The 24,050-nt window shown below is 44.2% G+C and overlaps 1 protein-coding gene across 1 annotated transcript; it reads left to right on the forward strand.

Annotated features, from left to right (window-relative positions):
- The first annotated feature begins 8,370 nt into the window (after window positions 1–8,370).
- On the forward strand, window positions 8,371–22,188 carry LOC125942519 (uncharacterized). Its single transcript, XM_049660712.1, has 4 exons — window positions 8,371–8,442; window positions 13,994–14,073; window positions 17,233–17,440; window positions 22,055–22,188. The coding sequence occupies exons 2-4, from the start codon at window positions 14,005–14,007 to the stop codon at window positions 22,186–22,188; spliced, it is 411 nt and encodes a 136-aa protein (XP_049516669.1). The 5' UTR covers window positions 8,371–8,442; window positions 13,994–14,004.
- The last annotated feature ends 1,862 nt before the right edge of the window (window positions 22,189–24,050 follow it).

Genomic DNA, 24,050 nt, shown 5'->3' on the forward strand with positions numbered 1-24,050 from the left:
GCATCACCATAAGGCGGAACGGTGAAGATGTAGTGACACCCCATATCGTCTTGACGTTTAATCGTTCCCGTCTACCAGACGCTGTGAAAGCAGAGTTTATTCACTGCAAAGTCCGCCCCTATGTCCCAAACCCGAGAAGATGCTTCAAGTGCCAGAAGTACGGACACGGATCCAACACATGTCGCGGAAAACTCACCTGTGCAAAGTGTGGTGCTCACGAGCATCCAACCGAAAGTTGCAGTGCCACTCAAACAGAATGTCCCAACTGTCATGGGCCGCACGCTGCGTACTCGCGAACCTGTGAAATGTTTCAAAATGAGAAAAAAATAATTCAAATCAAGGTAACCGAAAACATAACATTCCCTGAAGCCCGGAAGAAGCTCTCGCTTCTCTCCGCAAGATCCTACGTTGACGCAGCGCGCCGGGGGGCCGGGCGGCGTCTAGTTACGGTGGGCACGCAGTACAGCTTTGCTGATGCGCGCCTTTCTCGGCCCCCCAGCAAGCAGCCATCGGCTGCACCAACCTTCCAAGTTCCAGAGGTCAACTTCTCACACTCCTCTGGAACAACACAGACAACTGAGAGGGAGTCTACCCTTCTTGACAAACCCTCATCCGCTTCCGAGTCTCCGCCGGAAGCAATGGAAGTGACCCCGGGATCCTCGGTGTCTCCGACGCTGAGAGAGTCCCCCAAAGAGAGGCGGAGTTTTCTAGACCGCCTCAAACAGAAAAAACATCCGCCAGTCAAGCCGCCTAACAAAGGCGGTGACACTTGAATAACTCGTCCCCTTATCACTCGCAAAAATGGCTGCTGAGAGCATTATACACTGGAACTGCCGAGGGCTACTCAGGAATCTGGATGACATATATGAAATACTTGCACAATACCAACCAAACATACTTTGCCTCCAGGAAACACACTTAAACCCAACACGCACAAACTTTCTCAAAGAATATGCAGTATACCGGAAAGACAGGCAAGGCACTGCCCACTCATCGGGTGGCGTCGCTATTGTTGTGCAGAACACAATTCCCTGTCAGAGTATCACACTAGTTACTGATTTAGAGGCAGTGGCAATACGGGCTCTAACTTTTGGTAGAATAATAACTGTATGCTCCCTATATATTCCTCCGGACCATCACCTATCCGTCCAAGAATTTGAAAAACTTATTGACCAGCTCCCGGATCCATTCATGTTGGTTGGAGATTTCAATGCACACCACCCACTATGGGGATGTTCAAGAGTTGATTCCCGAGGTGCACTAATCGAAAAATTTCTATTGTCCTCCGGTTCCTGTATATTTAATAAAAAAGACCCAACATATTTTAATTTAGCACAACTCATACACAGCAATAGACCTTGCTATTGGCTCTCCGGTGCTCTTGGCAACCACTGAGTGGGCTGTTATCGATAATCTGTACGGAAGCGACCATTTTCCTGTTTGCTTAAAACACACAGGAAACATAAATATGGTTGTAAATAATCATAGGAAATTTAAAGAACAGGCTGCTGATTGGAAGAAGTTCCGAGAACTCTCAAAACTGCCCAGTTCTCCAATCGTAGACCTAGGGATAGACGAATTACAATCCATGATCACTCTGCATATTATAGAAGCCGCACAGAAGTCAATCCCACAGACATCAAATAAGACACAAAACCAACGTAGGCCATGGTGGAATGCGGAGCGCAAGAATGCCCGTGAGAACCAAAACAAAGCATGGTCGAAATTCCGCAGGTATCCTACAGTTAACAATTTAACAGACTTCAAGCGTGCTAAAGCAAATGGCAGGCGTATCCGACGTGCATCCAAACGGGAAAGCTGGCAGTCATTCCTCTCATCTGTAAACTCCTACACAGATACACATAAAGTGTAACAACAGACTTAGAGCACTTCAAGGGCGCAGTGCTCACCCAGTGCCTCTGGTCAGCACTGCTGGTGATACACCGGAACACCAAGCAGATGCAATAGGTCAACATTTTGAATATATTTTCAGCTCAGCACATTATACAGACTCCTTCATGCGACACAAGCTAGCGGAGGAGCGGAAACCTATCCGTGATAAAAGGCCATCCACAGGAGGGTACAATAGCCCTTTCACTATGGAGGAATTGAAGGCGGCTCTGGGAACATGTGGCAACTCAGCAGCAGGCCCAGACAGGATTACTTATGGCATGCTCAAGCACATACATGAACACACCCTTATAAGCATCCTCTTTCTGTTTAATAAGATATGGTCCTTTGGGCGCCTACCCAAAGCCTGGAAAGAGGCTGTTATCATACCAATCCTCAAACATGGAAAGGAAGCCACGCTTGCAGCAAGTTACAGGCCCATTGCCTTGACTAGTTGCTTGTGCAAGGTGTTTGAAAAAATGATAAACCGCCGCCTCGTTTATTTCCTTGAATATAACGGCCTTCTTGACCAACGTCAAGCTGGATTCAGGCCTGGTCGGTCGACAACTGACCAGCTTGTAGCATTTGAATCTTATGTCAGGGATGCCTTTATCCACAAACAACATTGTCTTTCTGTATTCTTTGACCTGGAAAAAGCTTATGACACGACCTGGCGTTATGGCATTCTCCGTGATCTGCATTCTCTTGGAGTCTCGGGAAACATGCTCAATACTATAGAAAGCTACCTCTCCGAACGCACCTTCGTGGTTCGTCTTGGAAATGCTCTATCGAAGCGGTTCATACAGGAGAATGGCGTTCCCCAAGGTGGCGTTCTCAGCTGCACGCTTTTCATAGTTAAAATGAACTCTCTAAGAAGTGTGTTGCCCAAAACTATCTCTTACTCTGTTTACGTTGACGATGTCCAGATCAGTTTCAAATCCTGCAACTTGGCCATCTGTGAACGGCAAATTCAGTTGGGGGTAAATAAACTCTCAAGCTGGGCAGACGAAAATGGGTTTAAATTCAACTGTGGCAAAACCGTCTGTTTACCTTTTTCTCAGCAGCGTGGCATTAGGCCAGACCCCAACATCACACTGAACGGTCAGACCATAGCCGTTAAACAAGATCACAAATTCCTAGGCGTTGTGGTAGATAAAAAGCTCACCTTTGTTCCACATATCAAGCAGTTGCGATTGAAATGCTTGAAAGCATTGAACTTACTAAAGATCCTCTCCCATCAGTCATGGGGTACAGACCGTGACTGTCTGCTGAACCTTCTGAATAGCGTTGTCCTATCACGTATTGACTATGGCTCGGTAGTGTACGAATCAGCATCAAAGTCTGCGCTAAAGATGCTTGACCCCGTGTACCACCTTGGGCTCCGTCTGGCCACTGGTGCTTTCAGAACTAGCCCAATAGCCAGCCTGTATGTTGAGGCGAACAGATGGTCACTAGAACGACGAAGGCAGTACACAAGCATAGTGTATGCCACTAAGGTGCTCTCTCATGCAGAGCATCCATCTGGTGAACTCTTGCAGGACACAAGCAACACCCAGTTGTTCTTGAGACGACCATCAGCAACGCCACCATATCCCGTTAGAGTCGCGTCACACATTGAAAGCCTGCAGATACCGGCCTCCAACCTCCAGGTGGTGTCCCACAAAGACGCCATTGCGCCCTGGGAAATACACGCTGTTCACTGTGATATGTCATTTCTTGAGGTGGGCAAACATGGGAATCCGCTCGCAATAAATCAGCACTTTATGTACTTGCAGGCAAAATACAGGTGTGCAGAGTATTACACTGACGCCTCTAAGTCTTCAGCTGTCGCATGTGCCGCACATGGCCCACAATTCTCCGAATCGAAAACAATGAACGAACATACAAGCATATTTACTGCAGAATGCTGTGGCATCCTCCTAGCCGTAAAGCACATCCTACAGAATAAACAACCAGCCTCCATCATATATACAGACTCCCTCAGTGCAGTGACTGCGTTGTCATCCGGTAAAAAGCATAAAAATCCAATAACCAATTTCCTTCTTAAATGTCTCATGTCGGCTCACAAATCTAAACTTAAAATAACACTGTGCTGGGTACCGGGGCACTGCAACATAGCTGGAAATGAGGTAGCTGACAGACTTGCGCAGTCAGCTGCTCTCCGTAATTCTATTGACATAGATAATATACCCTACGAGGACCTCAGGCCACAGATTAGAAACAGAATTCGTAGGCAATGGCAAGAAGAATGGGATGGAGCAACTGAAAACAAACTGCACACAATAAAGCCATTAATAGGAAGATATGCTACCGAGAAACGCGACAGACATAAAGAGGTTGCACTATGCAGGCTTAGAATAGGACACACACATGCAACACATTCACATCTGCTAAACAGTTCTCCAGCACCGCACTGTCCAAAATGTGGTGATCGACTGTCCGTCATCCATGTTTTAATCATGTGCAAGAGGCTAGAACCAGATAGGAGACGTCACTTCCCAGAACTGTACAGAAACCAAATACCTCCGCACCCGTCCTTCTTTCTCGGCGACTACCAAATGTTTTCATTAAAAAGAGTTTTTAAGTTTTTAGCGAGTGTAGGCTTCCTACGTGCGATTTCATATTTCCATTGAACTCAGCCTTGTCTCATTCCTGAGGAAATGGCTGAGATTTTTTATCTCACATGTCAGGCGCTCCGCACTCCTTGCCCTGACAAGGACTGTTGCTGAGGCTGCCTGACCTTGTAAATGTCATGCGCTTTGCCCATAATCATCAAATGTAATCATTACTCAATTATTTTAGGCCCTATACACCACTGTTTTTTATCCTTATCTTTTACTGCTTACTAACCTGAGTCGACCATCAACCTTGTGTTTGGCGCTCTTTGGCCTCAGTTGCCCTTGCGCCATAAAAATCTACCACTAACTAACTAACTTTTTTTTAGTTGCACCAAATTTTTAAAATTAGAAAAATGTTAATCTTGGTCACGTTATGTTTACCATTCGAGTGTACGGATTGGCGGCCTCTAAATACAGAGCAATTTCCGCACTTACGTGCGTAATTAGCGAAGTTACGCTAATTAACTTTCTAATTATCAACAATAGGTGGCTACAGCAAATCAGTACTTTGGGGCCCGTCCTCGACACTACCTGGCCCAACGATAAAATTATGAATAGCGGAGTTCATGTGGGAGCTACGCGAACAATTAGTTCCTCTTGGCAGGCTGCTTGAAACTGAAACTGGCCGCAAAACGAGCGTCTCTGTCGTCGATGTCGCCATCCCCCGGCCTTTCGTCACGTCTCCGACGTCACCGCCGGTCCGGCCCAACGAGCAGCTTGCGTTATCTCCTTGCTGTCTGCGGCGTTGACCTAACGCTTCAATGCCGGCGGGCTGCAAATTTACTTCATCATTCCGTCGGGCGCACGTAACCCTGTAGCGCTAACCCCGCTCCTTGGGCTTTTAGATACTGCAGGCACGGCGTCATATCAGTCTGTAGCGTCGACTGCGAACGCCGCACATAGCAAGGAGATAACGCAAGCTGCTCGCGGGCCTGACCGGTGCTTACCTCGGAGACGTGACGAAAGGCAGGGGGGCGGCGCTATCGACAACACAGACGCTCTTTTTGCGGCCAGTTTCGGTTTCAAGAAGCCTGCCTAGGGGAAATAACTGGTCGCGTAGCCCCCACATGAACTTCGCTATTCAAAATTTGATCGTTGGGATAGGTAGTGTCGAGGACGGGCCCCAAAGTACTCTTTGCTGTAGTCACCTATTGTTGATAGTTAGAAAGTTAATTAGCGTAACTTCGCTAATTATGCACAAAGTGCGGAAATAGCTCTGTATGTAGAGGCCGCCAATCTGTACACTCGAATGGTAAACATAACGTGACCAAGATATGTATCTTTCTAATTTTAAAAATTTGGTGCAGCCAAAAAAAAAAAACACCCTGTATCTATCTAGCCGCCTACGTTTTTGTGCTCTTATGGTCGTTTCGTTAACTTGGTATGTACCAAAATTGGCATACTATGACAAGAGTATATTACGAACACAAATGATATGTCACGACATGTAGGTCATGAAACAGCTGTCTATGTCTCGGTGCTCTCATGGTCGTTTCGTTAACTTGGTAGGTACCAAAATTTGCGTACTATGACAGGAGTGTCATTTTTGCTCAGTCATGGTCATGACTTCTACCATAATCCTTTAATGTTTTCTTCACTTAGTACCCACGTCCGAACCCATTTAAGTGGTTTTTTTAGTCTTACCCTTTTCGCTGGGTCATTGTCATGACCTACATGACACACATGTCATTAAATTAAATGACATGTGTGTCATGTAGGTCATGACAATGACCCAGCGAAAAGGGTAAGACTAAAAAAACCACTTAAATGGGTTCGGACGTGGGTACTAAGTGAAGAAAACATTAAAGGATTATGGTAGAAGTCATGACCATGACTGAGCAAAAATGACAATGGCTCAGCGAAAAAAGATTAATAGTCAAAAACCACTGAAATGGGTTTGGACGTGGGCAGTAGGTTAAGGAAAAGGCTAAAGGTTGATGGTCAAAGTCAGTCATGAGCATGCCTAAGGCTTTCACCTTAAGGTCTCTTAGGTGTAGCTAAATGGACTCTTGAGGACTCGTGACATGAACATCATGACATGCATGTCATGTAGGTCATGAAAGAGCCGCCTACGTCTTGGTGCTCTCATGATCGTTTCGTTAACTTGGTAGGCTCCCCTCCCCGCACATTGCTTCGCATAATATCGATTCCCACAGGGCGTGGGATCTGCTGGCTTTTTTTCTCCGTACATTTTCTGCTCCTTGCTTGCTTAGTGGCATGGTAAGTGGTGATCCGAACAAAGGTTTGCAGGAAAGTAGAGGCTTGCAGTGATCTACAGGTGCTTTAATAAGGGATGTCTCTGGAGCCAACAATTTGTACAGGGGCCTTCCTCTGGACAAAGTTTTCTGTCGTAATGATGACTTTTGTTGAAATGTTGACTCGAGACATCCTTTGTATGACTACCGTATTTATTCGCCTTTTTTTTCAGAAATGTTACCCCTAATTATCTACCAACCTATATTCTTGATCAAAGAATCTCGAGCTATATTCGTGATCAAAGCTAGCAAATGTACCGAGCTAATGGAGTTCCACTGTGGAACAAGGCCGCCGCCCAAGCAGCGAGAGTCAAGGCCACAAACCCGAATGCCCCGGCATGCATGTTGATACATTACGTTGAAGCTGCAGTCACGCAAAACAAATATAATGGAAATAGGAAATTTGCGGCAGTTAGAAATCCAACAAAAGCAGTAGCGTAAATAATAAGTCACAATGTTCCTGGTTAAAGAAACACACTTGTTTATTTGTTGTCAGTTTGTTTTCCCTTTGCGGTGCCATTTTGCGATCATGTCTACGTGACGGTTTGCATTTGCTGTTGCGTGGCTGTGTGACGATGTCACGTCGGCAGAACTACACCGCTGGCTTAAAGTGTCCAGGGGTACCTTTTGCCGAGAACTCCAACAACTTCGCCACTCAGTGCAAGTTCGTCATGAATGAAAAGCTGATTAGGGGTTGGAGGAAGCAGCGGGAGCAACTTTTAACGCGCAACGGGCGGCGTCGTGCTTTTCGCGGCACAGCAATTGGGAGGCATGGTGCTCTCAAGAAAGAACTGAGGCTTCATGTAGAAAACTTTCCTGGCAGTTCTGACCAGTATGTGGCTTGTGGCAGCGACTAGCTGAGCCGAGCATATTGTAAATAAAGGTGTGTCATGTTCCAATCTTTTCTGTTTCTCAAACGATATGGGTCGACCTATATTCAAATAATTTTTTTTAATTTCCCGGAGAGCATAATATATAGGGGTCGACCTCTATTCCTGCTCGACCTATTTTCGAGTAAATACGGTCTAGTAAGTGGCGATGGAATTCGCTAGGGATGCACATACAGAAATACATGTGACCGCACTCGATTATCTGCCGGCAGCCAAGAAACATGGCAAAATGGTGAGCACAGCCAACAGAAGCAAATAAGTGACAAGCTATCTTGACACCGGGGGTCAACAACAGATGTCACTGATGTAGCATGCAGCTTGCAAGCTCTAGACAGCTGTGTCGACGTCTGTACAGCAGCCATAAAAAATTAGTCTTGTCAGAGAGAAGCCTCAAGACAAAGTGTAACTGAGCCTACATGTACTTGCAGTCTCATTTTTAATACAAATGGCCGGTAGTGGCCTCTGGTCTATTAAACACACAGGGGCTTCATGCAAAAAAACATCAAAAATCACTATTAGCAGTCCGAGTGTCTACTTCGCACCCTGTGTCGATCAGCAATGCTGCTTGTGCATGGACCGCTATCCTGTTCATGTTCATTATATTATGTCTAATGCACAGTAATAAGTGTTTTTTGCTATGTGACTATTACCATTGTTTAGCTTCATGAAATTGCACATTTCAGGAATTACAGGACACACCATGCTGCACCTGTTCAAAGCGTGTGCAGGAGCTTGAGGAAGAGAATGAGCTTCTGAAAAAGTGTTTAGATTTGTCGGCACTTGCGAAAGGTAATTTGATGAACATTTGCTTACATATTTATGAGTACATGATGAATGCTGCTTGTAGCTAGACGGCATGTGTGTGTTTGTTGAGTAGTTTGCTGTCATGGTGTGGAAACTACATATGCCCTACCCATAGGAAAAAATATTTCGAGGTTTTTTAGTTGGCTGGTCTTTCTGCAATTGCATTGAGGCAGCTTTAAAGGAGCCATGACATGGTTGTCCAACTATTCTCAATTTACCACCATTAAAATAGAGGGGCCAATGTGCACCAAAGAAAAAAAGAAAATGGGCGCTTATCGCACATTTTAACCCGAAATGTTAACTTGAAATCTTTTCCCCTAAGTCCCTTCCATCGACAACGACCACCACTTTGTCCTGGCATTTGCGACATCAAGAAGTGCAAGGCTACTCCTTTGTCATCTGTTTTCAGATTCCAAAGCCATTTACATGCCATGTTGAATTGCTTTTGATACGCTCTTGCACATAACGACAGAGCCAGGGTGTTGCCAATATTTCATGCGAGGAAAAGCACATAAACCAGAGAATGCCTGCACAAACTATTTTGGGTGACAGCTGAGATGCATATGGGGAAGTACCCTGCACAATACCACTCACAATTACCATTCAGAATACACTTTGTTTCGTCACTTGCCAGTGCTGGCAGGTTGCTGTATGCTTTAAATGTGATATGACAATTTCATTTTCAAATTTTCTGTCACACTGAATGTGGACGAATTTTGCCAGCTTGTTGTAAGACATATATTGTTTGGTAGCGACCTGCAGCCGCGAGTGAAGACCTCCACCGTGAGGCTATCTGATCGGTGACTGGGTTATCTAAACACACTTGTGTAGAAGAGCTCTACTGACGCTCTGGAATCGCCAAAGTCCAGGACACCATTCAGGCTAGAGCAGGAGTCGCGCATCGTTGGGAGTTTCACCAGGGCTGGCTGAGTGCTGCTCACTTTTGATGGGTTGAACATGGCTTCCTTGCCAAGCAGCAATGTTCCCCTTTCTACCGGGACACCACTATAACAATACAAGCAGCTGTGATGTCACAGGGCATTAATGAGACAGCGACATGAGCACAACAGAGAAGAATGAGCCGATTGAGCCACGTGGTTGACTGAGACCCTGGAGTGGTATTTACAGACATGTCCTGGGACCCCACGTTTTGTATACCTGCCCTCTCCTTTGTGGCTACAGTTCTTACTGACACACAGCTATAGCTTCAGCCACCACCCATGACCAGATCTTTCAAATTGCAGGCAAAAAACGGAAGACACTTTGTCGAGACTAAAGTGTGAAATGGCGGAAGCGTGACACCATTGCCAATGGTGATTTGGGGCGTCGGAAACACCACAGAGGCACACAACTCGCAGCTTGCAACAGTGACACCGCGTTCCAATGCCAACACCGCGTTCTGGGAGACCCACTGCGTGACTCTATCTCTCTCGCTCTCATAGCTCGCAAAACCTCTACCTCGCAGAGCAAGAGTGTACAAACGCCCCAGCTGTGGACGAAGACGACGACGCTTGAACACAATCATAGTTCGCATAAATGCATTGCCTGCAGGCGTGACTGTATAGCCTAGTGGTTACGACGCTCGCCTTGAGAGCGGGGGTACGCTGGTTCTAATCCCGCCTCAGCAAGAAATTTTCTTTTCTTTCTTCGTAGTTTCTTGCTACGCGAGCCAATCAGGAGGCGCACACCTGTGCCTAGCGACAGTGTCGTAACAACAAAGAGGTGACCAATCAGGAGGCCGGAAAGCTGTGACAGTATCTGCTAACGGCAGATGAATTTGACAATGAGCCATTAAAGGCTTTCGCCTTGATATACTGGGCCTGGTAAGTGCTGCTATCCATTGCAGAGCATCAGCCACAAGATCTACGGCAGCAGTTTAGTGTACACAGACTCAGCGGAGGCTGTGAAAGCTTTGGCTGGCCCACTGGTCAAACACTTGTCGCTTTGTGGTCTATCACATCAAGCTTTTGGCTAGAACCATATAGTGTAGGGCTGGCGGGCACAATATCTAAGCGCAGGTGGACAGGGTCCTCGGGCACGTGGGCGCAGCGGGAAACGGCACTGCCCATGGAGCAGCATGTGTGCTTCTGAGAGTCTTATCTTGACCACGACTACCTGGTTGTTGGACCACTCGGAGGTATGCGAACACTTCAAGCAAGAGGCCAGGTGATGCTTACACTCAACCATACCACCAAAAAACCACGCCTTGCCTCATGGTCTGCCACGCGAAGGGCAAATTCCCGTACACCAGGTGCAAGCTTGTGCCACCTAGACTGGAGGTACTACTTGCAAAATGGAGGCACTTTTGGGGGAACTCCTTCGATGATACCCATGCGATGGTGTTTATATAGACGGCAATGTTCTAACCATGTATGGGTGTTGTCCTATAGATGACTGCCCAAATATTAGACACTTGTGTAAATGTTCAGGCCTCGATATAATCCGGGATAAATGCAAGCCCAAGGCTGTGGGAACCCTTAACGACTGGCTATACTGTGCAGGCGACACACGCGGCAATCTAATTGCGCTGTGGAACTTTGTCAAAGAGGCTGGCCTGCAGGGTCAATAATAATATTGATGTACTCTTCCCTTCACCCCATTAAGGCCTCAGGTCATTATGAGTGATTAAAGATGTATTCCTCCATTCATTCATATCGTTTAGCATGCAATGCATAATTCAAGCTAGAAAAGGTTGTTAGTTAGTTAAATTGGGTTTTATGGCGCAAAAGCGACTTAGGCTTTGCTGTGCCAGTCACAGGGTGGTAAAGTGATGGCACCTTTAAGGTTATGCGGCCACTCTTCAAGTACCCAAGTTCCATATAAGAGGGCATCTTTCAATTTAATTTTTGAGAGGGCCCTACACGCTCCTTTCCTTATTTAAAAATTATACTTGTACCTTTCTTAATTGAAAAGTAGGACTAATTTGTAGCCATACTCCATGTGAAATTGCAAGAAGTCGATACACCTTTACAATTCGGTTTCGCATTGGTAACAATTTCTTTACTTTCTTTGCATCATACTATGTTTTCAAGTTGTAGAATTTTGCTCCATGTTAACTGGGCAGAGGCTCCGACAAGGGGGCTGTGCGACATCTGGTGAAATGCATTTGTATACATTATGCTGGGTGTCTGCCAAACTTCATCCTCGAGTTCTATGACATCTTCTGCTACTTTCACTATAGAAACCAATCGAATTTAGATATCTTGAGACAAAAGAACTTAAACTGTACCTATGAAAAGCTTGCCTAATGAATGACCACTGTCATTCCTTTAACCATTTCAGTGCCGAATCTCTTTAACATGCAATCTTTTTAACATGCAATGCGTAATTTAAGAAAAAAATTTGGTGTCATGGCCTTTGTAAGAAGGTCCTGTTCTTTTGATGCTTTTAACTGATTAGTTTGAATATGTGGAGAATAGAGCTGCAAATTCATGAATACCTTGCATTGAGGTACCTCACACTTATCGAGAGAGGAAAGAGAATGCTGATTTAAGAAACGCAAATGCTGGCTTAAATGCTCCTCTGGCCTAGTACTACATTGTGCGAGAGTAAGGAGAGAAAAGTATGGGGTGATGATTGGTGTAAGAGGACATACAGATATAATGTTAAAAGGTTCAATACCAGCACGGACTTTTCGAGCATTCAAGAAAATTAAGTACTTCTATAATTTAATTAGCTGCTTAGTAGATGTTTCTTGGCCATTTATTGTTTGTGCTCATTTACAATCGACAATCTCTAAGCTACGGTGGTCCTTTCGTTAAAAAATGTTTAAATAAAAGCTGCCCTGTGTTTAAAGACCAACTGAACCATACTGTTACTTTGGGTAAATTGGCAATAAATGTATAGTACATTCTATTGAAGCAACTTTGGCAAAGCTGCAGAGCTGGTAATTGTGTAACTTTATTTTTGGAAGCCTGTACCTAAATGGGCACTGAACCAGCCCTCGAGCTTTGAGAAAAAACAGTCCACGGACAGCATATGTTGCTGTGAACATCTCAGCCAAATTTTGCAGTCGTGCGCGTTGCGTGGAGCTTGCAAGTGGAGCGCCAAGTCAACTTTTTCTCAAATGCTCTTTTGCACAGAAGCCTTCTCACTCTTGTCGGTCTGCCTTATTTTGTAATATTGCAGATTCCCATGCATGGCTGCTATTGGCCAATAGCTGACTTTAGCCAAGAAGGGTGTTTGGATTAATGCGCTTCCTCCTAATTTCACTGTGTATATTATTGAAGCATAGACAGGCTGAAGTAAGCAAAAATCTGCTTTCAAATTTTGATAATAATTGCATACTTCCCAAAGAAGCCGACTATCGTCTACTCATGCTCGGCCACAGCCGCCCGCGCAGAAATGAAACTTTGGCCACCCTGCTTATCGGTGTCATAGCTGTGGGGTCTCGCTTATTTCTACTAGTTTTGAACACTCAGCTAGCCTCGAACCACGTGAAACTTAAGGTCAGACCACATGCACTCTTGCCAGCATGCGCTCACTCCTGGCTGCTTCTGGTTAGACACCTTAACAGACTTCGCTTCATTTTGATTTATTTGACAGCGCTTCAAAATGCGGAAGTTGGATGTGGCTGCTATCCGTTGGTCAAGTCGGAGCAGGACAAAGCCCATCCACACCACGAAGCACGGCAAGACTTGAGCATATGAGCGCCTGTTGTGCGCCAAGTAAATGTTGCGCATATGCACTACACAGTGACTACAGTTGCATGTAGCTACTGTCTGCTGCGAGGTGTTGCGACGAGTCCGCTCACTGAGGACAACTGCGTTTGGCACGTCGTAGGTTCCAAAATCAGAAAGAAGTAGTGGTGTCTACGTGAACATGCAAAATTAAATTTGAGCTGCGTGCCACGTGGACGTTCAGTAGGCGGAGCATTGTGGGCATGCTCTTCACCGCTGTAGTGTTTGCAGTGCTAGGCATTGAAGGAGCATGAGCACCAAGGAAGGGATGTTTGATTGCCAATAACTCCGCTACTGCTAAATGTATTAAAGTATTTTTTTGCAACAAAGTACTTCTGAAATAGTCTATTTTAAATTGACATGCATTTCTCCACTTCGATAAAAACTGGTTCAGAGCCCCTTTAAGCACATGTGCACGCACCTCGTGGTTAGCAGATATGTAAATCCCTGTGCGTCACCTCCAACATTTTTCCATGCATCGCAGGCGGCACCTAATCTTGGAGGTTATGCCAAGGAATCACGTGCTACGAGTTATGCCTCACTTTCAACCAGCGATAATGGTAGCATTTTTTCAGTATCGGTATCAATAACGTCTGCTTTTGCAAGCCTTTTGTGATGCCTTCACTTATATTTAAAATATAAAATTTTGCATGGAGATTGCTATTAAGCTAGGCTTTTCGTGTTGCCCAAAAGTTTGTTACAGTTGGCTTTTTAAAAACTGGTAGTACAGTGGTATTTGTATTGAGCTATTTATGCTCTTTGCAAGTGCGTAAAAGTTGTGCCAGCAGCTGCGCTGCTACAAGCTAATCTTTTTTGCTCCAATAGCAGGAATTGTTAAATTTCTCTGTCCATTACAGACGCCGCCAAAATGGTCAAGCGTCTGAAGTTGATGACAGAGGTTAAAGAGAGAGAGCAAGCTGTGGTGCCCAGTGTTAAGGTATCCAGCACTTGAATTGCATTTGTAGTAAAATTGTTTTCCACATTGATTATAGAGGAATGAACAGGGGACTACTGCATTGCAATAGCTTAGCTGTAATTTTTTTTTCACATTCGACTGCAAGCAGACGAGGCTTTTCAAACAAATTGAACTTCAGTAATTTGCAGCCACATGCCTGGAATGGTAGGTTATTTGTACTTTAAGATCTTTGTATGTATTCCCATCGTGATCTTTGTGATCATAGTAATCTTTAAGATCTTTGTATCCTTTCCCATAGTGGCACCCTAAGGCTTACACATAGTAATGCACCCATTCATGCATATTCCTTGTGCGTCGGGCGGTGTGTGCTCTACTTTAGTACCATAACCCAGTTGGATTGTTGAAGTTGTTGTGTGTCCTTTGTTGGAAGATGCACAAATTGGAAGTACTGAAAGCGCTGCTGCATACTAATACATAGCAACATTCTCCGTGCCAGAGGTTCATAGATTTATATCTAGACGAAAATAATGTTCCTGTGTAATTATACCACTGGTATGATCTGTTTTACAAATCAGGCTTAGATCTGTGGGTTCTGGAGCAATGCTGTATTACTCTCTACAATTGATAATCATACATATAAGGTTCTCTTGTTCTTGCCACTTGCACTTCACTTTTGTTGTGTGTGTTTTAACAACTCAAACCGCTACAGCTATTATTTAAAGTAGTCGCATGATGCTTTCAAGATTTTGTTTTATGTGTCCTGGACCTTAAAATCTTGGAGACATATTGGCAAGCGTCAAAGCACCCTAGATAATTGACTTCTTTGAGCCAGTTTCGATTTGTTTTTCCCAGGAGATGTACGGGTCCTCACATTTTGACACAGAAGGTGTTCACATGGGAGAAGGACATTGCAGCAATTTGGCACTTGCTTCAGCTCACTCAGTGGTTCGTTATCCTGCTACATTTGACTGCACAAAACAGCATAGCAGACCAAGTGAGCCAAATTGGTTGTGATAGCGTCGCAATGCTCTGCTACCACATGGCCACCTTCTGCGTCATGATGTCAAGACACATACACCTCCTGGGAAAGAAAACTGAAACCGGTTCGTCAAAACGCTGTTATAGTAAATTTTTAGGGTATTATTATTATTATTTAAACATTATGCAGCACTATCGAGGTCTGGGACCTTCATTTAGCCCAAGAAATGAAAATGTCGTACCAGTACTCACTCAGTCCAGAACTCCAAATTTTTTCTTCCCACAAGTTATTTAACTACCCTGCAAGATGCAGGCAGGGCCCCTCTGGGTCAGTCAATGCATACTATCTTCCATACTGGTGATCCCATCGTAATGAAAATCAGTGGTGCATTTATCCTATCATTGAGCCAAGTGTATACCTTGTTCTTTATTAAGGGGACACTAAAGACACCCTAAATCAACCTAAACTGATGAAGCATCTTTTCAAATCTTCATTTCAGATAATTTCATGAAACTAGGTTGATTATTAGATAAGAAAATGAAGCTCAATGTTTCCCAAAACTCTAGCGCTGATGCCTCAATTGACATCATGGATTTCAAGTGCTCTTACGAACTTGGGTCGTTTTGGCCCAGTAAATGTTCTTGAAGCTTTCTATTTTCCAGCTTTGGCTCTTTTATAGTACAATCAGAAACGGCTTTATTTGTAAAAGAAAAAAAACTAATCCCAAGCAGACACCATCGAAATGTGACGTCAGAGCAAGCTGGTGCGAGAACTTGAAGGCAGCAGTGCCACCAATATTTTGTCTTGTGCCTTTTAGAGATAACTGTGCCTCTTGTCACAGTACCCGTGAATCTTTTTTTATTGTGGAAAGGTCATTTACAAATACGTCTGAAATTATTCCCTTTAGTGCTGATCTGCTGTGGTTGCTTAGTGGCTTTGGTGTTGTGCTGCTAAGCACAAACAAGGTCATGGGATCAAATCCCGGCTGTGGTGGCTGCATTTCAACGGAGGCGAAATGCAAAGCCATCCATGTACCGTGCACTGGGTCCAATTTAAAGAACCCTATGTAGTTGAAATTAATCCCGAGTCCCCCACTACGGCGTGCCTCGTAATCAGATCGTGCTTTTGGCACGTAAAATCGCAGAATATAGAATTTAATTTCTCTTTAGTGCTCCTTTAAGCTGTAGCATTCATTACCTCTGCAAATATCACCCTCAAGGTGTCCTCCACAAATATTTAACAAACATAGTAGATATGTTTCTACAAAAGGTGAGGCATATATGGTTACTGTCATGGCCTCATTAGTTGTAATGCACCACAGATGGTCTTCAGTTTCTCCAGTGTTTCCTTTCACATGAAAAAAATTAGCAGTGCTGCCAGCCTTTGGAGTTGATTGGTGATGCTAATGCGATTACCATTCTTTCTTACATTTGGTGTTTAATTAGTGATGATACTTGATGAGGCTTCTTATGATGGTGAAACTAACGAGACAGAATTGTGAGACATTGGCGAGGGATACTTGCTTCTTAAATTTGTGCTTGTGCAAAAACCTGGGTCCACTCTGATCTGGTGCAGCCTGTGCTTTACGAGTTCATTCATTTCATTGATGAGGTGGTGGTTGGCACACCCTGCCTTTGTGGCTTATGTACACTTTGTACAGCTGAGTAGAATCTCAGATTACTTCTAGGGCACAGCAAACGAATCCGATGTGTAGTAATTACGTTATTGCTGACAGTCTTCCTTTTCACGTCCCTACTGATGTTTACCGACATAAGCAGCAGTTACCCAAGTTGGAGCAAAAGAGGTTCATTAAGAGCGGCAAATTCCCAGGGTCACGTAGCCAGTGACCCAAGCTGGTCCAATGACTAGTTATGAACCATTTTCTCTCAGCATAGTAGACCATGGACTATCCAGTAACCCAAGTTGACAGGAAAACGGTTACACATAGGCACCCCAAAGTATGTGAAGTATCCTAAGAATATCTGAGTTGCCTGAATGTTTTGGATACTTTGGTTTACTTATATTTATCTTTTTTGTGCTGAATAAAATCTTGTTTTTGTGAAGCATGTGATATCCAAACAGCATAAGAAACTATGAAACTAGTCAAGTAAAACTGGCGTTCTATCTTCAGAGTACGGCTGTTGTCTAAACATGCTTAAAATCCTAGAAACAACCTTGCTAACATTTACTTAAACGTGCAGATCGACATAGGTGGAGGAGTCCTTGTGGAGGAGACGGTTCTGGCCCAGCTCACAACGGCCTGCCATGGGGGGCCAGGGAAATTTGCAAGGGCCTTGCTGCGCCATGTTTTGACGGAGGAGGAGCTAGTCGGCCGCTCACTCTTTTGGTACCAAAAATACCAAGGGGCAAAAGAGGCCCTTGACCCGACCAGCGTCAAAGCTGTGATAGGTAAGTACCCTGCATGCATTCCAGTTGCATTCTTGTATTGAGTTTGTATTTAAAGTTAGCAACTTGCGGTTAGCATAACAAATGACTTTCAAGTAGCCTGTGTCTGAAACTGCATGCTAGAATAGCCTACCATTTGGAATGCCAGTTCATATGATCTCAAGTGACACATATATCACAAGAAAGACAGCAACCTCCACAGTCAAATGCTCCTAAACTTTAAAAGCTGCCTCAACTGCTAGAAGTTGATAGCACCAGTCAAAATGTGCATTTGTGCATTAGTAGGGCTACTTGAGTGTGATTGCAATGAAGAGTTCTCTGTAAAGCATGCTACCTATCTAGTGGCATGGGAGTATGTGCTTAAGTAGCCTGAAAGTGTTAATATACTATACGAATTGTGAAAAAGCTATGCTCAAGTACAGTTATTGCTAAACTCAAGTGACAGCATGGCTACAAAACTTCAGCAGTCAAAATGGCCCTCCAGGTTCTGTAATCCAAAACACAGTGGTTTGACCTATTTTAATTAACAGACCACATTGAATTATAGTTGCTCCTGTCTTGAAGGAGGTCCATGTGGTGGCAGACAGTAACCTTTCAGCAGAAGGAGATTAATTGTATGCTTGGTGAAGTGCACCAATGTCATGAGTCGAACGCCGGCGGTACACGAAAAAGAAGACGACGAAGATCGCGGAGCGTTCTGAACGGCGCGAGCGCTCAAGGCATGCGAACCAAGGTGTGGTCGAGGCAGAAGCGAGGCGAAGCACCATTATCGACGTGGCTCTTGGACGGGAAGGTTGCTTCGTCAGCTATGCTCCGACGACGGGAGAACGGAGAACCCGGCCACAAAACTCGTGACGCTGGCAAGGCGCAGGTGTGTAGCTGTAGACCTCGGAGACGTCCGGGCGAAGCTCCTGGGACCGGCTGCTGCTGCTCACGGTGGTTCCGGTCCTCTTCGCAAGAATCCCTCTTCCTCGGCCGAGCCCGATCAACCGATAATCACCGGGACACCGGGCCGCCACGCAGATCGACGGAGGGCGAAGAACGCTTCAGTAGGCCTAACCAGGCAATTGACACGTCAGCGGCGGTACCGGGGCACCAGCCACGTACTCGGTCAGGTCAACGGAAGCACGAGTCGTCGGAACTTACGGCATCAGCGACACCCCGAATGAATACGACTTGGACCCGGCGATAGGAACTTCAAGTTGACGGTCCGTAAGAACCCGCATTTCTGCTTTGCGACGCAGCTAGGCCGGGGCTAGGGTGGCCAGACTTTGATGAGTAAGGACTAAGACTGACTTAGAAACTTTAAGACGGAGCTAGGCTCCGAAATCGAAATAGAATATTTATTGGGAGTTTTGTATTTAGTCCGAGTTTTGTATTTTTCACTGAGGGAACATTTTTGTTAAATTATGGCTTTAGTTCTGTGTGTGTTGTGCTTTTACCTTCCTTGCACATATTAAATCCTTGTTTGCTGTGCTGCCAGTCGTATCTCTCCTCCCTCGAGGGTAATTCCTGTGCGCAACCCTCCTGCTCCCAAGTAAGAAGGTGACAAAAATTGGCGAGCCTGCCATGATACGGCCCCCAATTTTTGTCACCTTCTTACTTGGGAGCAGGAGGGTTGCGCACAGGAATTACCCTTGAGGGAGGAGAGATACGACTGGCAGCACAGCAAACAAGGATTTAATATGTGCATGGAAGGTAAAAGCACAACACACACAGAACTAAAGCCATAATTTAACAAAAATGTTCGCTCAGTGAGAAATACAAAACTCGGACTAAATACAAAACTACCAACAAATATTCTATTTCGATTTCGGAGCCTAGCTCCGTCTTAAAGTCTCTAAGTCAGTCATAGCCCTGACTCACCAAAGTCTGGCCACCCTAGCCCCGGCCTAGCTACGTTGCAAAGCAGAAATGCGGGTTCTTACGGACCGTCAACTTGAAGTTCTTCTCGTCAGGCCCAAGTATTCATTCGGGGTGTCGCTGATGCCGTAAGTTCCGTCGACTCGCGGTTTCGTTGACCTGACCGAGCACGTGGCTGGTGCCCCGGTAGCCGCCGCTGACGTGTCAATTGCCTGGTTAGGCCTACCGAAACGTTCTTCGCCCTCCGTCGATCTACGTGGCGGCCCGGTGTCGCGGTGATTATCGGTTGATCGGGCTCGGCCGAGGAAGAGGGGTTCTTGCGAAGAGGACCGGAACCACCATGAGCAGCAGCAGCCAGTCCCAGGAGCTTTGCCTGGACGTCTCCGAGGTCTACAGCTACACCTGGACCTTGCCAGCGTCACGAGCTTTGTGGCCGGGTTCTCCGTTCTCCCGTCGTTAGAGCATAGCTGACGAAGCGACCTTCCCGTCCAAGAGCCACGTCGATAATGCTGCTTCGTCTCGCTTCTGCCTCCACCACACCTCGGTTCGTGTGATTCAAGCGCTCGCGCCATTCGGAACGCTCCGCGATCTTCGTCGTCTTCTTTTTCGTGTACCGCCGGCGTCCGACTCATGACAACCAAGCATTTTCTTACATTAAAACCTGGGCTAATGCTGCCTTTTTTTTCACAATAATTATGCCATAACCTTACTCAATGCATTGCTGTGAGAACAATAGCTGTTAAGTTACGTGGCATAATTGTTTGGTTGTTTCCATCAAAGCAACAATAGGGACACTTGCCAGCTTCGTTGTCAACATTGCTATGTTTAGCAATGTCGATTCATTCTAGGCACCCAACCTATTTATTAACATGCAATTCATCACATTTTATTCTAAGATGGGACAAGAACAAATGCATTTATTTGAGTTTTCCCCATGTTTAAATAAAATGAGCAGCACTGAATAGGCTATTGGCAGCTACTGTCTAAAGCTTTTTCCAGACCATGAGACATGTTCACAGCTCCCACTAAAAAATTATTGGAAGTGTCTCCTGCTTTCTTACTTCAAGGGCGCACTTGCCTGTTTACAGCGTTGCTATCAACCAGTGCTCAAGTACTATGCGTTTACATTTATAGAAAAATTTAATGGGCTTTGTAGGTGCTCATGTTTAACCCTTTGAGGATCACATATTTTTTTGAATTATGTCCCCCAATTTAAGGGTTATATTTTTTATTGTGGATTTAAGTTCTTCAGAGTGACTTTTCAGAGGAAAAAATGGGCAATTAATTTTTTACGTCACAAAGTGACAAAAGTTTCTTAGTGTCCGCAGTTTTACAGCATGTTTATTGTAGCATGCAGGACAAACTAGCATAACAACATTTTTAAATGTAGTGACTTCACAAAACATTAAACTAGGGGAAGCAGGAATACTCCCAAACTACTGCGGTGATGGGCACCATAGAGCGAAGAGAAAGATCAGTTTTGGAGGAAGCCAAAGGGCGACAGCCTAATCAGGATTTTTGTAGAAGTCACAGAAGGTTGCAGAATCTGTAACGTGATGCTAGGTGACACTTCATTCTGAAAAGGCATGCTTTTTTATACGTTCTGTCGCCGCCTAATACGTATGGCCGTGACCACACGACTTGTTTCTGCCATTGTACATGCATGGCAGTGACCCTCAAAGGGTTAGCGAAGCCAGTTCACTTACATATTTCTCTCGGAAGACTGATCATCTGTTTGTATAGCTGCCATGTTCTGCCTGTGTTAGCGTAACCAGGTTGGCGCGCAACTGCAGTAAATCCTCGTTATAACCAGTATTTTCTTTAAAGTAAAGAGGCATAAGAATGGCCATTATAAGGCAAGAAGTGCACTCCAGTAGCATATGAGCTCGTAAATCAAATTCTAATATACCATACTCAATTCTGGTCGCATAACCGTATTTGGAGCAAGGAGAAGTGCAATGAAGTGCTGCGCATTTTAGTTATGAAAGTTGAGATGGATGGATGGATGTAAAACTAATGAAAATCCTGAGGTACGCGAGTCAGTGAGTAGCGGGCCGCTCCCACGTTGGGACACTCAGGCCATGCCCGACTGCCGCATCGTGGGCCCTCTGGGCAGCCCATAGTTGCGCCCCGGCATCGGGGCTCTTGATAGCGGAGAGCCACTTGTCCTCATTGATTTGTTTCATGCCTCGCAACGAGGGGAAACGCCAGAGCATATGGACTAGGCTGGGGAATTCATTGCAGTGTCTGCAAGAACTACTGGCATAAGTGTCAGGATAAAGCTTGTGTAATAAAGCCGGTCTGGGATATGAGCCTATTTGCAATAATCTGAGGGTCAATGCCTGCACTCTATTTAACTTCTTGTGAGGAAGGGGAAAGTCTCTCCTGCCGAGATAAAAGTTCAGAGAAATAATTTTAGTTGCCAGTATACGTTTAAGTTTTTTCACGAACAGTATGAAGTCTTTTTTTCCGCTATTTTGTTCTAAGCAAGCAAAGTTCACATATTTCACATCAAGGATAAAGTTATTCTGTCACAGTGGGCTTTTTCTGTTTGCCTTCTGCATATTGTATTAAGTGGAGTCCTCCAGTGCCACTACACTTTGAAAGCTGGTCATTCTCTGCAGTTGAACTCGCGAAAACTTTGAATAATCAAAACAAATGAAACACTTTCATTATAACAGGGTGTACTGTACGTCACACTCTTGCATGTGGAACATTGGTCTTAAACCTCATGCTGTTTTCCTTTTTTTGCAGGCTTTACCTGTCACAAATTCCCCGCAACAAACATGGCCTACATTAAAAACACTCTGGCCTCACTGCTTGCAAGGGACATCAAGTGTCAGGAGGAGTCCAAAGCTGTGGACAGTGCAAGTGCGGTGCTCCTGTAGCCGTCAACATTAAAAAAAATTATTCTTACAATGTTTCACCTGAACAGCCCAGAACATTTTTATCATACTCTTTATCTAGTCACCTGAAAAGCCCAGGTTGGATGGTTGACACACAAGTACTGTGCTGTGAATAATAATTAATTGCACAAGTGTTGTGCTTAGTATTTTAGTACATTTTATGTTATTTTTAATATATTGCTACCAAAGATAGTGTTTCTTGACTATTAGATATTTCGGGTCATTTCATGCCAAGACTTCCATGACAGCACACCATTTAAAGTTTGATAAAGTAAAAGTAGGCATATTGAGAAATATGAAAATTTTGGCTTCATACGTGCACCTGAAAGTGGAATGTGTTCTATTGTCAGAGTGGTTCTGTTTAAGTAAAACTACATATTAACATAAGTTCGTAGTAATGACTTATTTTGCGATTTCAAAACAGTAAGAATTAGGAGGTAAAAGTTTACTTAAATTCAGAGTGCAGCAAAAGCTCTCGGGTCAGGCAAAGATGTGCTTTGTTTCATGTGCGCATGAAATCTGATGTTTTGCAAATTCTTTCATTCTAACTTCTTTTGTGGCACTGATCAAAACTTAAATGGAACTCACATGAGGAAAACATTTTTTAGTCTTCCAGCAGGTCATAATGGCCACGGTCTATCAGATAGAAATCTTAAGCAGTCAAAATGAATAAATCGCTTGGTATGTAATGACCTGCCCAGGAACCTAGTAATCATGGCAGAAAACGCAACTGGATCGTGCACCAAGCAATGCAGCACCCATAAACTGCTGCCATGGCACAACTTATCGTAATTGCCATGTTATTTCAAAGGCAGGTAATGTTTAGTAAAATTGGCACACACCATTTAACCAATAAATAAGAGTGTCTGCAGTGGGCTTCTGCAAATTGTGCCATGATTGCTATGTCACTGGGTACCCAATAGAGAAAGCAAGTAAATTTTTAATGTTTACGGTCATGCTAGTCTGCTTGTATATTTATTTTCTATTTATTACAATTTTGAGAAATGTATTTTACTTTAGGGCCTTTACATCTTTCCGTATTGAATTTCATGATTGTATCTAGCTGCTGGTAGTTTGTAGATTACATTAAGAAGTTTTTCATCTCAAGGCACACATGGCTGTACAGTTTAAAAATGTTTGGCTAAAATAAACACTTCATCTAGAAAAAATGGTTTTTGTCCACATTAATTTTGAACTGTTGATTTTGTGGAGTATTGACTGTGTGTTAAGCCAATTCAAAAATGGGACAATGGTTCTGCTAGCAACTCTAGAATATGGTTTATTACAAGCTCAAGTGATTTCAATAGTGATGCTCAGCACTGCTCCAATATTTCCATGCGGTTTCAATATTGATGAAACTGCATGGTTCAATAATACTTCAATGGGGTTTCAATATTGATGTTCAACACTGCTCCAATAATGCTTTAATGGGGTTTCAATATTGATGTTCAACACTGCTCCAATAATATTTCAATGGGGTTTCAACATTGAAGTTCAACAAAGCTCCAACATTATGTCAATGGGGTTTCAATATAGGAATTCAACATATTTCAACAATATCTCAACAGGCTTTCAATATTGACACTCAACACATCTTCAACAAAGCTTCAATGGGCTTTCAATATCCAACAATGACTTCTCAAATTGAAACGACTCAATGATGTTTCTACAAAATGTCGCGGGCCAATTTTCAACACCTCTCAAAAATTTACTCAATAATCTTTCAACAAAGCCTCAATGTGGTTTCAATGCCATTTGTTGACGTTGACCAATGACTTTTCAACAACATTTCAACAATTTTTGTAAGGGTTTTCAGACAGCTCTTGAGAAAGCAGCATTACCAA

Source organism: Dermacentor silvarum, chromosome 1 (assembly GCF_013339745.2).
Source record: "Dermacentor silvarum isolate Dsil-2018 chromosome 1, BIME_Dsil_1.4, whole genome shotgun sequence".
NCBI lineage: Eukaryota > Metazoa > Arthropoda > Arachnida > Ixodida > Ixodidae > Dermacentor > Dermacentor silvarum.

What these genes read in the sequence shown, in the direction of transcription:
- LOC125942519 (XM_049660712.1), top strand. Translation starts at nt 14,005, where the DNA reads ATGGTCAAGCGTCTGAAGTTGATGACAGAGGTTAAAGAGAGAGAGCAA. An exon ending in CTGTGGTGCCCAGTGTTAAG is followed by an intron (nt 14,074 to 17,232) that starts GTATCCAGCACT and finishes TTAAACGTGCAG; the next exon opens with ATCGACATAGGTGGAGGAGT. An exon ending in CAGCGTCAAAGCTGTGATAG is followed by an intron (nt 17,441 to 22,054) that starts GTAAGTACCCTG and finishes CTTTTTTTGCAG; the next exon opens with GCTTTACCTGTCACAAATTC.